This window comes from Erythrolamprus reginae, chromosome 1 (assembly GCF_031021105.1).
Source record: "Erythrolamprus reginae isolate rEryReg1 chromosome 1, rEryReg1.hap1, whole genome shotgun sequence".
NCBI lineage: Eukaryota > Metazoa > Chordata > Lepidosauria > Squamata > Dipsadidae > Erythrolamprus > Erythrolamprus reginae.
The window spans coordinates 10941396-10955744 of record NC_091950.1 but is presented as its reverse complement, the minus strand read 5'-3'; the positions used below and the strand labels follow the sequence as shown (position 1 = coordinate 10955744).

The 14349-nt window shown below is 44.0% G+C and overlaps 1 protein-coding gene across 1 annotated transcript in view; it reads left to right on the top strand.

Annotated features, from left to right (window-relative positions):
* Positions 1–6809: 6809 nt before the first annotated feature.
* Positions 6810–14349, top strand: part of MPND (MPN domain containing) — a 36108-nt gene continuing 28568 nt past the window's right edge. The window contains exons 1-2 of the mRNA XM_070744505.1: positions 6810–6918; positions 11316–11533. Of these exons, the coding sequence (XP_070600606.1) occupies positions 6903–6918; positions 11316–11533 (234 nt within the window). The 5' untranslated portion in view covers positions 6810–6902. The remainder of the gene's footprint in view (positions 6919–11315; positions 11534–14349) is intronic.

Here is a 14349-nt window from a genome sequence, read left to right as displayed (position 1 = left end):
AGAAAGAGAGGGGGAGAAAGGGGTGAGGGAGAGAAAGGAGGGAGGGAGAGATAGGAAGAAACAGAGGAGGGGGAGAGGGAGGGAAGGAGAGAAAGGAGGGAGGGGGAGAGACAGACAGACAGAAAGAAAGAGACTGTCCTCCAGACTATACAGTGAGTTCATGAAGTCTTTCCTAAGAAATTTGATTAAGACCTTCCACCATTCTTGTATCCCGTCTTTGGACCATTTCAATTTGATCCATATCTATTTGTAGGTGAGGTCTCCAGAACTGGACACAGTGTTCCAAATGTGGTCTCACCAGCACTCTATATAGCGGGATCACAATCTCCCTCTTCCTGCTTGTTATACCTCTAGCTATGCAGCCAAGCAATCTACTTACTTTCCCTACCACCTGACTGCAGTGTTCACCCATTTTGAGACTGTCAGAAATCACGACCCCTAAACATGCCTGGGATAAACATATATCCATTGTAAGATGAAATACAGGAAATAGTATAAGGGCAAACTATTTGGACCAGGAGGTTTTTTTCTGCCGTCAATCTTCTATGTTTCTATATTTTATAATATTCAGGGAGACAATTCTTCTGCTTGAATGACAGCCAGCCTCTTTGCCAACTTCCGGGCGCTGCCCCTTTAACAGAAATGCAACCTGCCCGAGGTTGGCAGTGATTCCATTTTTTGAACCGGAGCCCAGAAATATCTTGCTTATCTACCCAGGGAAAAAAAAAACCAGGGCAGGCCCAGGCTACCTCAAAGTTCAATCTCTCTTTTTTTTTGCAGGACTTATCTTTTTATTTATTTAATTTTTTTGTAAATCACCACCATAGATCTGCTCTTTGCCTTTCCACATTCCAGGATCTGCCCTTTGCCAACTTCAATAAATATTCTGTTATGGTTTGTATGTTTTTTTTTAAGTTGATGGAAAGGGGACGGGTGCAAGTGAGAGGCAGGGGAGAATGGCTGGAGATACAGCTAGAATCAGAAGAGAGAATAGAAGGGACCTTGGAGGTCTTCTAGTCTGGCCCCCTGCTCAAATAGGAATAATAATAATAATAATAATAATAATAATAATAATAATTATTATTATTATTATTATTATTATTATTATTATTATTATTATTATTATTATTATTACTACTACTACTACTACTACTGCCTCCCAAGGACAATTCCATCTGTCCGTCCATTACCCTGGGGGGGAAACTACTGACCCCCTCAGAGAAGGTTCGCAACTTGGACGTCCTCCTCGATCCACAGCTGACATTGGAACATCATCTTCCGGCTGTGGCGAGGGGGGCGTTTGCCCAGGTTCGCCTGGTGCACCAGTTGCGGCCCTATTTGGACAGGGAGTCACTGCTCACAGTCACTCACACCCTCATCACCTCGAGGTTCGACTACTGTAATGCTCTCTACATGGGGCTACCGCTGAAAAGTGTTCGGAAACTTCAGGTCGTGCAGAACGTGGCCGCGAGAGCCATCGTGGGGCTTCCTAGATTCGCCCACGTTTCTGCAACACTCCGTGGCCTGCATTGGCTGCCGATCAGTTTCCGGTCACAATTCAAAGTGTTGGTTATGACCTTTAAAGCCCTGCATGGCATTGGACCAGAGTACCTCCGGAACTGCCTGCTACCGCACGAATCCCAGGGACCTAGCATGATTGGCTCAGGAATTCTGGGAGTTGAAATACACAAGTCATAGAAGAGCCAACTTTGCCTACCCCTGCCTTAGACTCTCCACTATTGACCTCTCCCAATTCCTAAGAGGTCAGTAAGGGGCATGGATACGTGCACCAGAGTGCCTTCCGTCCCGTCCTGATGTTCCTCTCACTAGTATCATATATATAAATATTATACACAGCTCAAAAAAAAATAAAGGGAACACCCAAAGAACACATCCTAGATCTGAATGAATGAAATGTTCTCAGGGAATTCTTTGTTCTGTACAAAGTTGAATGTGCACAAGAGCAGGTGAAATTGATTGTCAATCAGTGTTGCTTCCTAAGTGGACAGTTTGATTCCACAGAAGTTTGATTTACTTGGAGTTCTTTTGTGTTGTTTCAGTGTTCCCTTTATTTTTTTTTGAGCAGCCAATTTATTTTTTTTAAACCACCAATATGTATGTGACTAACCAACTAACTAACTAACTAACTAACTAACTAACTAACTAACTAACTAAATAACTAAATAGAGAGAGAAAGAGAGAGAGAGAGAAAGAAAGAAAGAAAGAAAGAAAGAAAGAAAGAAAGAAAGAAAGAAAGAAAGAAAATATCGGAGGGCAGGCAAGACTTTGCCCTGTGTCAACTCCATTCATTCATTCATTCATTCATCCATTCATTTGACTTCTATGCCGCCCAATCCCGAAGGACTCAGGGCAGTTTCTAACAATTTTAAAAAATACAATATAAATAGATACAAAGGGATAAAACAAGAAGTCATCAAAAAAAAAGAAGAAGGCATAAATCCCAGCGACCGATCAGCTCCCACAGAGTTGGCCTTCTCCAGGTCCCGTCAACCAGACAATGTCACTTGGCGGGGCCTACGGGAAGAGCCTTCTCTATGGCGGCCCCGGCCCTCTGGAATCAGCTCCCTCCGGAGATTCGCAATGCCCCAACCCTCCTCGCCTTCCGCAAAAGCCTTAAGACCCATCTATGTCACCAGGCATGGGGCAGCTAATATATGCCCCCCCTCCCTCTGTTCTGACCATTAATGTTATGTGTGGGTATGATTGAGTAAATTGACGGTTTTTTAAATTAGTGGGTTTTTCGCTATATTTTTAACTATTAGATTTGTATACTTATTGTTTGCATTGTATGTTGTGAGCTGCCCCGGTTCCCCGGAGAGGGGTGGCATACAAGTCTAATAAATAATAATAAGTCAAACATTATCTAAAACTAAAAACCCAATAAAAAGTTATTAAAAATATTGCTAATTGATCAATTGCAGTGATTTCCCTTAACAACTGTGACAAGGAAGGTCATTAAGTAGGACAAAACTTGCTTCACAAATGTGTCACTGAACAACAGAAGTTTTAGACTCAATGGCAGTCATAACTCGAAGACTACCTCTATATGTAGGGCAAATAGTGCCCTCTCCTGGTCAGCGTCTTCCTTGCAACCATCAAGGGCCGATGGGGGGGCATACAATTTTGCTGCAATCTGAAAAATTAATCCATTTCCTTCCTACCTCCCATTTCCAAGGTGCCAAAGTTTTGATCAATTCAGGGAGCAACAGTTTATATAGTTACGGTTCAAAGTTAAAATGGCACTGAAAAAAAGTGAACTTATGGTGAGCATTTTTCACACTTGCAACCACTGATCAAAATTCTTTAAAAAAAAATCTTTATTGAGTATATACATTAAAAATAAGACAGAAATAAACACAATGCATAATGGAACAGTCATATATTGTACTGTAACAGAAATAGAAGATAAGGGGGGGGGGAAGGGATAAAATAAGAAAGATTTAAAGTGGTGCCTCTACTTAAGAACTTAATTCGTTCCGTGTCCAGGTTCTTAAGTAGAAAAGTTTGTAAATAGAAACAATTTTTCCCATAGGAATCAATGTAAAAGCAAATAATGTGTGCAAACCCATTAGGAAAGAAATAAAAGCTCGGAATTTGGGTGGGAGGAGGAGGAAGAAGAAGATGAGGAGGACAGTCGCTGCCCAGAGCGAAGGGAGCGTTTCTTTGCTCTGGGCATTGGCAGAGGTTTATTCCCTCTCCAAGCGCCCAGAGAAAGGAAAATGCTTTGTTTGCTCTGGGCTGCCAAAGCCTCCTTAAGCGCCACCGAAAGGCTCCTCTGGCAGCCCAGAAAAGCCCGAGATGGCCAGGATTAATGGGGGAATGGCAGGAAACTGGCTGGGCCTTTGTGCCGCTATCAAATTCCCTAGGAAAATTTTCCAGGCTCGGGTTCTTAAGTAGAAAATGGTTCTTAAGAAGAGGCAAAAAAATCTTGAACACCTGGTTATCTAGAAAAGTTCTTAAGTAGAGGCGTTCTTAAGTAGAGATACCACTGTAGTAGAAAGAGGAAATTGGGGAAAAGGAAAAAAAGAATAGAGGGTTTGGGAAAAAGAGAGGTAAATAGAAGATATACAGTTCCGTGATATATGACCTCTGATTTAAATGCATAGTTGGTGTAAGTTTCCCTTCATTTTTCATTGGTTCGTTGTGTGATGTTAAGTTAGATTTTTGTAAATATTGGTAGCGCTTATCTGACAAGCATATTTTTGTCTATGCGGTCGGTATTTGGGGTTTTTGTTCTTAATGATGGTTATATGTCTAATGGTTGCATCGGTCAATGTCATTTGCGTATTATTTGAAAAGGTTATTTTCATTTCATGATGTTTTGTCGGTACATGAGATCGTTATTAGAAACATAGCAACATAGAAGATTGACGGCAGAAAAAGACCTCCTGGTCTATCTAGCCTGCCCTTATATTATTTCCTGTATTTTATCTTAGGATGAATATGTGTTTATCCCAGGCATGTTTAAATTCAGTTACTGTGGATTTACCAACCATGTCTCCTGGAAGTTTGTTCCAAGCATCTACTACACAATCCTAAGCTGCATCAACAGGGGAATACACTCCAAGACCAGGGAAGTCTTAATACCACTCTACAACGCTCTGGTCCGACCACACCTGGAGTACTGTATTCAGTTCTGGTCACCACACTTCAAAAGAGACATTGAAACTCTGGAGAAGGTGCAAAAAAGAGCAACCAAGATGATTAAGGGATTGGAAACCAAGACTTACGAAGAGAGACTGGGGGAACTGGGCATGGGTAGCCTAGAGAAAAGGAGGGCCAGAGCGGACATGATAGCAGTCTACAAGTATACGAGGGGTTGCCACAGAGAGGAGGGGATCACTTTATTCTCCAGGGCACCAGAGGGCCTGACAAGGAACAATGGCTGGAAGCTGACCAAGGAGAGATTCAACATGGAGATAAGGAGGAACTTCCTGATGGTCAGAGTGATCAACCAATGGAACAACCTACCAGTGGACATTGTGAACTCCAACACTCTAGACATTTTTAAGAGAAGATTGAACTGCCACTTGACTGGTGTACTATAGGGTTCCTGCTTGGGCAGGGGGTTGAACTCGATGGCCTTCATGGTCCCTTTCAACCCTAACAATCAATCAATCAATCAATAAATAAATAAATAAATACTCTTTCAGTAAAATAATATTTTCTCACGTTACTTCTAATCTTTGAATCAGTCTTCTTTTAAAATAATATTTAGATATATTTTTTTGTTCTAGCCAATGGTACCTTTTCTCCCAGGCTATGTAGAAGTCAGATTCATCCCTATTTTGCCACTCCGTTGTCAGTTTTGATAAGTCAGATCAAAATTCTGACGATTGGCAACTGATTACAACAGTTTGCAAGTGTCATGAGATCACCCTTCACAATCTTCCCACAAGCAACGTCAACGCGGGAACCAGATTCACTTAACAACCGTTTTTTTTCTAACTTAACAACTGCAGTCAGCACGGAAAGGCGATAAAATGAGATAAAATTCACTTAGAATAGGACAAGCTGGAGGGCACCTTGGAGGTCTTCTAGTCCAGCCCTCAAATCTGCTCAAGCAGGAGATCCCATATACCAGTGATGGCGAAGCTTCTTTTCCTTGGGTGCCGAAAGAGTGTGCGCACACTCCTAATTCATCCCACCCTCCTTCTTTTTCTTCTCTTTCCTCCTCCCTCTTTTCCTTCCTTCCCTTCTTCTCTTTTTGTCTCTTCCTTCCGTTCCTTTCTCTGTTCCTTTTAGGTCTCTTCCTCTCTCCCTTTTACTTTTTCCTTCCTTCCTGACTTCCTTCTTTTTCTCTGTCCTTCCCTCCTTCGTTCCTCCCTCCCTCCTCTTTTCTTCCTTCTTCCCTCCTTCTCTCTCCTCCCTCCCTCTACCTCCCTTCTTTCCTCCCTTCCTCTTCTTTCCTTTCTTCTTCCCTCCCTCTCCTCCTTTCACCTCCCTTCTTCCCTCCCTCCCTCGTCTTCCCTTCCTTTTTTCTTCCCTTCCTCTCTCTTCTCCTTTCCTCCACCTCCCTTCTTCCCTTCCTCCCTCTTCTATTCCTTCCTTCTTCCCTTCCTCCTTCCTCCCCTCCCTCCTTCATTCCATCCTTTCCTTCCTTTCTCCTTCCCCCCTCCCTCTCCTCCCTCCCTCCCTCTCCCTCCCTTCTTTCCTCCCTTCTTTCCTTTTTTCTTCTCTCCCTCACTCCTCTTCCCTTCCTTTTTTCTTCCCTTCCTCTCTCTTCTCCTTTCCTCCACCTCCCTTCTTCCCCCCTCCCTCTTCTATTCCTTCCTTCTTCCCTTCCTCCTTCCTCCCCTCCCTTCTTCATTCCATCCTCTTTCCTTCCTTTCTCCTTCCCCCTCCCTTTCCCCTCTTCTTTCCTCCCTTCCTCCTTTCCTTTTTTCTTCCCTCCCTCACTCCACTTCCCTTCCTTTTTTCTTCCCTTCCTCTCTCTTCTCCTTTCCTCCACCTCCCTTCTTCATCCTGTCCTCTTTTCTTCCTTCTTTCCCTCCCTCCCTCCTCCTTTCTCCCCCTCCCTTCTTCATCCTGTCCTCTTTTCTTCCTTTCTTCCCTCCCTCCCTCCTCCTTTCTCCCCCTCCCTCCTCTTTCCTTCCTTTCTCCTTCCCTCCCTTCTTTCCCTCCTTCCTCTTTTTTCCCTCCACCTCCCTTCTTCCCTCCCTCCTCCCTCTTCTATCCCTTCATTCTTCCCTTCCTTCCTTCCCCTCCCTCCTTCCCACCTTCGCCCCCCTCCCAGCTGCCTTTCTCCTCCTCCTGCCCGGCTCCTGCCTTTTCTCCGCCTCCCTTTGTTTCCGTCTCCCGCGACCGGCCAGGCGAGGATGCTGCCGGCCTGAGGAAGAAGCAGCAGCAGCAGCCGAGGCGGCGGCGGTGCCGGGCCCACCATGGCTGCGGCTGCAGGTACCGCCCATCCCGGGCCCCGCAGCTTCGCCGAGAGGCGACGGGGCCTCTGAGCACGTACAGAGGGCGGGCGGAGAGGAGCCGGGAGGGGGCTGCGGCGGGGGGGCGGGGGTCAGTCGGCCTTTGGGAGCGGGGGGAGCCCTCCCCGTCCTCGGGGGCTTCGTTCCACCCACTGACCGGGGTGTCTGAGCATGGGCAGAGGGCGGCCGCGGGAGGGAAAAAACCTTGAACCGGGAAGAAAAGGAGGAGAAACCCTGAGGGAGGAGGGCCTCGGACCAGCGACTGTAATAAAAGGAGAGGACTTCAATTCCCAGAATTCCCCAGGACAGCATAGGAGGGATTCTGGGAGTTGAAGTCCACCCATCTTGAAAGGGTGAGAATGGCTTCTTAGGGAGAGGCGGTTTTTTCCAAACTCCTATGGAGGGAGGAGGGAGGATGGAGAGGGAAAGAGGGATGGGGGTCTCCTTGGGATCATCCATACGGGCAGCGGGTCCCCTGGTATTCTCTAGCTCCTGATTTTTATTCAATTCATGTCAATAATGAAGATTTGACGGCCCCCTGCCTAAAGGTAATCTCTCTCTCTCTCTCTTTATTCTCTCTCTAATCTCTGTCTCTCTTTTTTTCTTCTCTCTCTCTCTCTCGCTCCTTCTCCTCTTCCTCTCTGTATCATCTACTGTATGTGTGTGTGTGTGTGTGTGTGTGTGTATGTCTAAGTTGCTTCTCTCCTTCTTTAGTTTCCACCCATTGCTTCTTGTTCTACATCAGGTGCTTTGGAGAATAGGTTGACTCCTTCTTCTTTGTGGCAACCCATGAGATATTGGAAGGCTTCTATCATGTCTCTCCTGGCCCTTCTTTTCATTAAACTAGACACACCCTGTCTACCTACCTACCTACCTACCTATATATCTATTTATCTATTTACCTACCTACCCTATCGTAGGTAGGTACATGATGGATGGATGGATGGATGGATGGATGGATGGATGGATGGATGGGGGGGGATGGAGGGATTATCTATCTATCTATCTATCTATCTATCTATCTATCTATCTATCTATCTACTTACCTACCTACCTACCTGTTGTGATTCAGCCTGAGGCTCCTCAGGGACCGGCTGGATCTCTGCCAGATCCATGCCCAGAGGAGGAGGACAGTGAACAGGAGAGGGAGGACCAGGCAGACGGGGGAGAGGAATGTCAGGAAGAGGAGGAGGGAGAGCAGCCTGAGACCCCGGGGGGGGGCTCTCCCCAGCTAGTAGCCTGGAGTCATTGGATGAAGACGCACAGGCTATAATAGACATGAGGCAGCGACCTGCAGCTCAAAGACGGGGCCAATTAGAAAGGTATTTCCATCCCTGAATTGGCAACAGCTGGGTTTGGGTGTGGTTCTCCTCAGCAGGGTTGAAAAGGCAGGCCTGCCCTTACAGTCTTGTGGAGAGTTATCAACTAGGAGTCCTGTGACCTTGCTTCGATTCTCGGCGTCTCTGATCTTGGCTTGTGGCCTAGAAGTCTGGAAGACTTGTGGGAGGCGTGGGTTTTATTATCTCCAGCATTGTTTTTGCCAGCAAGAATCCTGTTTTATTGCCTGGCCTTCGTGAAACCTCTGTGAAGCTTCATAGTGTTCTTGTCTGTAAGAACAGTTTTTGTTACCTGTGTTTGCTTTGAATTATATAAACTGCCTTTGCTTTTTACCAGTGTGTCTGACTACTCTTTTTGGTTGGTGTTGGCATCTGGGGGGACCCAGACAGAACACCTACCTACCTAATCTATCAGGTAGGTAGATATAAGATAGATGGATGGATGGATGGATTATCTATCTATCTATCTATCTATCTTTCTATCTATCTATCATCTACCTACCTACCAACCAACCAACCAACTACAGTACCTATTTATCTAAAATCCATCCATCTATCTAGCTATCTGGCTATCAACCTACCAACCTACCCACCCACACAGAACAGAACAACAGAGTTGGAAGGGACCTTGGATGTCTTCTAGTCCCTGTTTGGTAGGAAATCCTACACTACTTCGGACAAATAGTTATCCAACATCTTCTTTAAAAGTTCCACTGTTGGGGCATTCACAATTTCTGGAGACAAGCTGTTCCACAGATTAATTGTTCTCACTGTCAGGAAATTTCTCCTTAGTTCTAAGTTGCTTCTCTCCTTGTTTAGTTTCCACCCATTGCTTCTTGTTCTACCTTCATGTGCTTTGGAGAATAGGTAGGTTGATTCCTTCTTCTTTGTGGCAACCCCTGAGATATTGGAAGAGTGCTATCATGTCTCCCCTGGTCCTTCTTTTCATTCAACTAGACAGGCCCAGTTCCTGCAACTGTTCTTCAAATGTTTTAGCCTCAAGTCCCCTAATCATGTTTGTCCCTCTTTCTAGAGTCTCAACATCCTTTTTGCATCGTGGTGATCAAAACTGAATGCAGGATTCCAAGTGTGGCCTTACTAAGGCCTTATAAAGTGGTATTAACACTTCACATGATTTTGATTCTAGAACTGTGTTGGCTTTTTTGGCAGCTGCTGCACACGGCTGGCTCCTATTTAAATGGTTGTCCACTAGGACTCCAAGATCCCTTTCACAGTTACTACTGTTGAGCATGGTACCACATATACTGTACCTGTGCATTTTATTCTTCTTGCCTAAATGTAGAACTTACTTTTTTCACCATTGAATTTCATTTTGTTATGTTAGATAGCGCCCATTGTTCAAATTTGTCAAGATCTTTCTGTGTTTTGCGCCTATCTTCTGGAGGGTTGGCTATTCCTGCCAGTTTGGTGTCATCTGCAAATTGGATGAATTCCCCATCTATCCCCTCATCCAAGTCTTTGATGAAGATGCTGAAGTCTCCCTCCATTTAGATGCAGTCCCATTGAGCACTACATGTTAAGTGTGGTTGGTCAGCCAGTTTTGAATCCATCTGTTGGTGATGCTGTCCAACCCACATTTTTCTACTTTATCTAGTAGTAGGTTATGGTCTACTTTATCAAATGCCTTACTGAAATCTATCTATCTATCTATCTATCTATCTATCTATCTATCTATCTATCTATCTATCTATCTATCTATCTATCATCTATCTATCTATCTATCTATCTATCTATCACCTATCTATCTATCATCTATCTATCTATCTATCTATCATCTATCTATCTATCTATCTATCATCTATCTATCTATCTATCTATCTATCTATCACCTATCTATCTATCATCTATCTATCTATCTATCTATCTATCACCTATCTATCTATCATCTATCTATCTATCTATCTATCTACTATCTATCTATCTATCTATCATCTATCTATCTATCTATCTATCACCTATCTATCTATCATCTATCTATCTATCTATCACCTATCTATCTATCTATCTATCATCTATCTATCTATCTATCATCTATCTATCTATCATCTATCTATCTATCTATCTATCTATCTATCTATCTATGGTATCTATCTACCTACCTACCTACCTACCTACCTATCATCTATCTATCTATCTATCTATCTACCTACCTACCTATCATCTATCTATCTATCTATCTATCTATCTATCTATCTATCTATCTATCCAAATTCTTCCCCAAACCCCAAAAACTTTAACCTTAGACTATCTACAGTCAACCTCATCCCATTCCTAAGAGGTCTTAAGGGGCATGTATAAGCGCACTATTGTGCCTACCATCCCTGCCCTACTGCCTAATTTATGTATACCCACTTTGCTAATGTTTATGTTTATACCAATACATACTATCTTGCACATGCTTGATAGATAGATAGATCTATCTATGCTGTGAGCCGCCCCGAGTCCCCGGAGAGGGGCAGCATACAAATCCAATTAAATAAATAAAAAAAATAAAATCAGTCTATCTGTCTGTCTGTCTGTCTGTCTATCTAACAGTCTATCTATCTATCTGTCATCTATCTATATCTGTCTGTCTGTCTGTCTGTCTGTCTGTCTATCTATCATGTAATCTCCTGTAATCAGGCTGTCTGTCTCTCCCTCTCCTTTCTAATCAATCTACTTACTTGTCTATCATCTAACTAGTTATTAGTTATGGGGGATGGGGATGACAAGCTATTAATTAATTAACTAATCAATTAATCAATTAATTAATCAATCAGAGTCGTGCCTTCAAGTCCTAGCCCTAGCTTCCTTAATGAAATGTATCCTTCATGAGGACTAGAACCCTGAGAAAGAAACAGGCAAACGGCAGGGCATGGCACCAGAGATGTCATATCGCAGTTGGAGTCGGTGGGAGGAGAAGGTGATTTTTGACAAGCCATCCCATGTTTTCCCGATCATCCTCCTAAGAAGAAGGATAAAACGAAGACGCGGTGAGATCTGTCGATCTGTCTCTGATTCGCTTCCGCATCCATTCCAGGGTTGGACGCGGAATCCCTGGCTGGGGATGAGTGCCTGGAAGAAGATGAGGAGGAGCTGGAGACCAGCTTGGAAGATCCCGAGCAGGACACCGTGGGGAAAACTGTGCCGAGTGGACGCAGCTGTGGCCTCCTGACCCGCCGAGGAATCACACTACGAGTTCTTCTCAAAGATGGGCTAATCGAACCCGGGGAAGGAGTCCTCTCTATTTACTATCTGGTAAGAGGGCTTCTCTTCCGCTCGATCAAAAAATAAAAGTCAAGATGGCCGCCACACAAGCGTGAGCAAAGGGTTACAGCTGGGGTAGACCAAGCCGGCTCTTCTATGACTTGTGGACTTCATTTCCCAGAATTCCTGAGCCAATCATGCTAGGTCAGGAATTCTGGGAGTTGAAGTCCATATGTCATAGAAGAGCCAGCTTGGCCTACCTTGGGGTTACAGTATTTCCCAAAGGTGTTTTTTTTCAAGAGGCAGCTGGTATTTCTTTGAAGACCTTTCGCTTCTCATCCAAGAAGCTAATAATAATAATAATAATAATAATAATAATAATAATAATAATAATAATAATAACAACAACAACAACAACAACAACAACAACAACAGTAACAATAATAATAATAATAGTTATTATTATGTTTGTTTGTTTGTTTATTTATTAGATTTCTGTATCGCCCTTCTCGAGGTGACTCAGGACCGCGTACAACATTATAAATACAACAGTACAGTATTCCCTCGATTTTCCAAGACCGCCCGCGAAAGTTGAATTTCCGCGAAGTAGAGATGCGGAAGTAAATACACCATTTTTGGCTATGAACAGTATCACAACCCATCCCTTAACACTTTAAACCCCTAAATTACCATTTCCCATTCCCTTAACAACCATTTACTCACCATTATTACTGGTACTCGCCATTGAATAAGACACTTAGTGATCCTGATATTTATAAACAAAATTATTTATTAACAATTTTTTTTTGGTTATTTATTTGCAAACATTATTAGTTTGGCGATGACGTATGATGTCATCGGGCGGGAAAAACTGTGGTATAGAAAAAAAAACCCACAAAGTATTTTTTAATTAATATTTTTTGAAAAAACGTGGTATAGGCTATTCACAAAGTTCGGACCCGTGAAAATCAAGGGAACACTGTATATAATAATAATAATAATAATAATAATAATAATAATAATAATAATAACAACAACAACAACAACAACAACAAGAGCAACAGCAACAGCAACAGAGTTGGAAGGGACCTTGTAGATCTTCTAATCCAACCCCCTGCTTAGGCAGGATCTGTCAGTTGCAAACCACCACTGACCACAAGCCACACCTATGCAAAGGTGCATTGCAGTATATACAGATCTTGACCAATCAGATCGCAGCACATTCTGCTGATCCACCATAACTCAGCATTCCTTTTACTTTACACTAATTTCAACCTTCTTCACTGTAACTGGAATATTATCTCAGGTACTAATCCTGACAAATCCTTCCCTCTCTTGGATGAGAAGCAAAATGTCCATAGACCAGTGTTTCTCAACCTTGGCAGTTTGAAGATGGGTGGACTTCAACTCCCAGAATTCCCCAGCCAGCAATTCTGGCTGGGGAATTCTGGGAATTGAAGTTCACCCATCTTCAAACTGCCAAGGTTGAGAAACACTGCCATAGACAGTAATTGTTATAGGGACAGATATTTGTCAACTTATAGTTGCTAAGCGAGAAGAGTTGTCAAATTGAGTTTTCCATTTTACACTTCTTGCCATCGTTGGAGGAGGAGGAAGACTGTGAGGTCCTGGATTCTCTCTGAATTTGGTTGTTTTATGCAGACATTTCAGTACCCAACTAGGTAACATCATCAGTGCTGGAAGGGAGCTTGTGGAAAGGAGGAGGACAACAACTGTGGGGTCCTTAATGCTCTCTGAGCTTGCTTGATGTCTATGGAGATTCTCAGTCATCCAGGTCATAGTTGTCCCAAAAGTGCTTTTTCCAGAGGCAACTGGACTTTCTGGTTTTTCTTTGAAGAATTTTCTTTGAAGTCTCATTTTTTTTAAAAAAAATTAAACATTGATAAGATACAGTGATCCCTCGAGTATCGCGAGGGTTACGTTCCAAGACCCCTCGCGATACTCGATTTTTCGCAATATAGTGGTGCGGAAGTAAAAACACCATCTGCGCATGCGCGCCCTTTTTTCCATGGCCGTGCATGCGCAGATGGTGTTTTTACTTCCGCACCTGGGAAGACCCAGGGAAGGTTCCTTCTGCCGCCCAGCAGCTGATCTGCTCGGCAGCACCGCAGCAGCGAGGAGCCGAAGATCCGGGTTTCCCCGCCGCCCACGCAAAGGGGAAACCCCGATCTTCGGCTCTTCGCTGCTGCTGCGCCCGCCGCTTGTCCGCCCGCCGCTTGTCCGCCGCTTGTCCGCCCGCCACTTGTCCGCCGCTTGCCTGCCCGCCGCTTGTCCGCCTGCCGCTTGTCCGCCGCCTCGCTTGTCCGCCCGCCGCTTGTCCGCCGCCTGCCTGCCTGCAGCAGCAGCGAGCAGACGAAGATCGGGGTTTCCCCGCCGCCCACGCAAAGGGGAAACCCCGGCTCCTCGCTGATGCACCCGCACGCCGCATGCCGCACGCCAGCAAGAGGGGGAGAGATAGAGAAAGAGAGAGAAGGAAAGAAAGAGATGAGAGAGGGAGGAAGAGAGTGTGAGAGAGGAAGAAGCAAGATAGAGAGAGAGAGAGAGAAAGAAAGATGAGAAAGGAAGGAAGAGAGTGACGTCATCGGGTGTAAAAATCGCGATATAGCATTTCGCGAAGCACGAGATCGCGAAACTCGAGGGATCACTGTATTTGGGGATCAACTTAACAGTTAAAAGTATAACATTTAAAAAGGATAACTATGATAAACTAAATGAAAAAAAATAAAAGATTTAGAAAACTGGGCAAAGTTGCAACTTTCTTTTTATGGAAGGGATTGCCGTAACGAAGATGAGCATTTTACCTAAAATTCTCTTTTTTATGTCAGACCATTCCCATAAAATTAAAT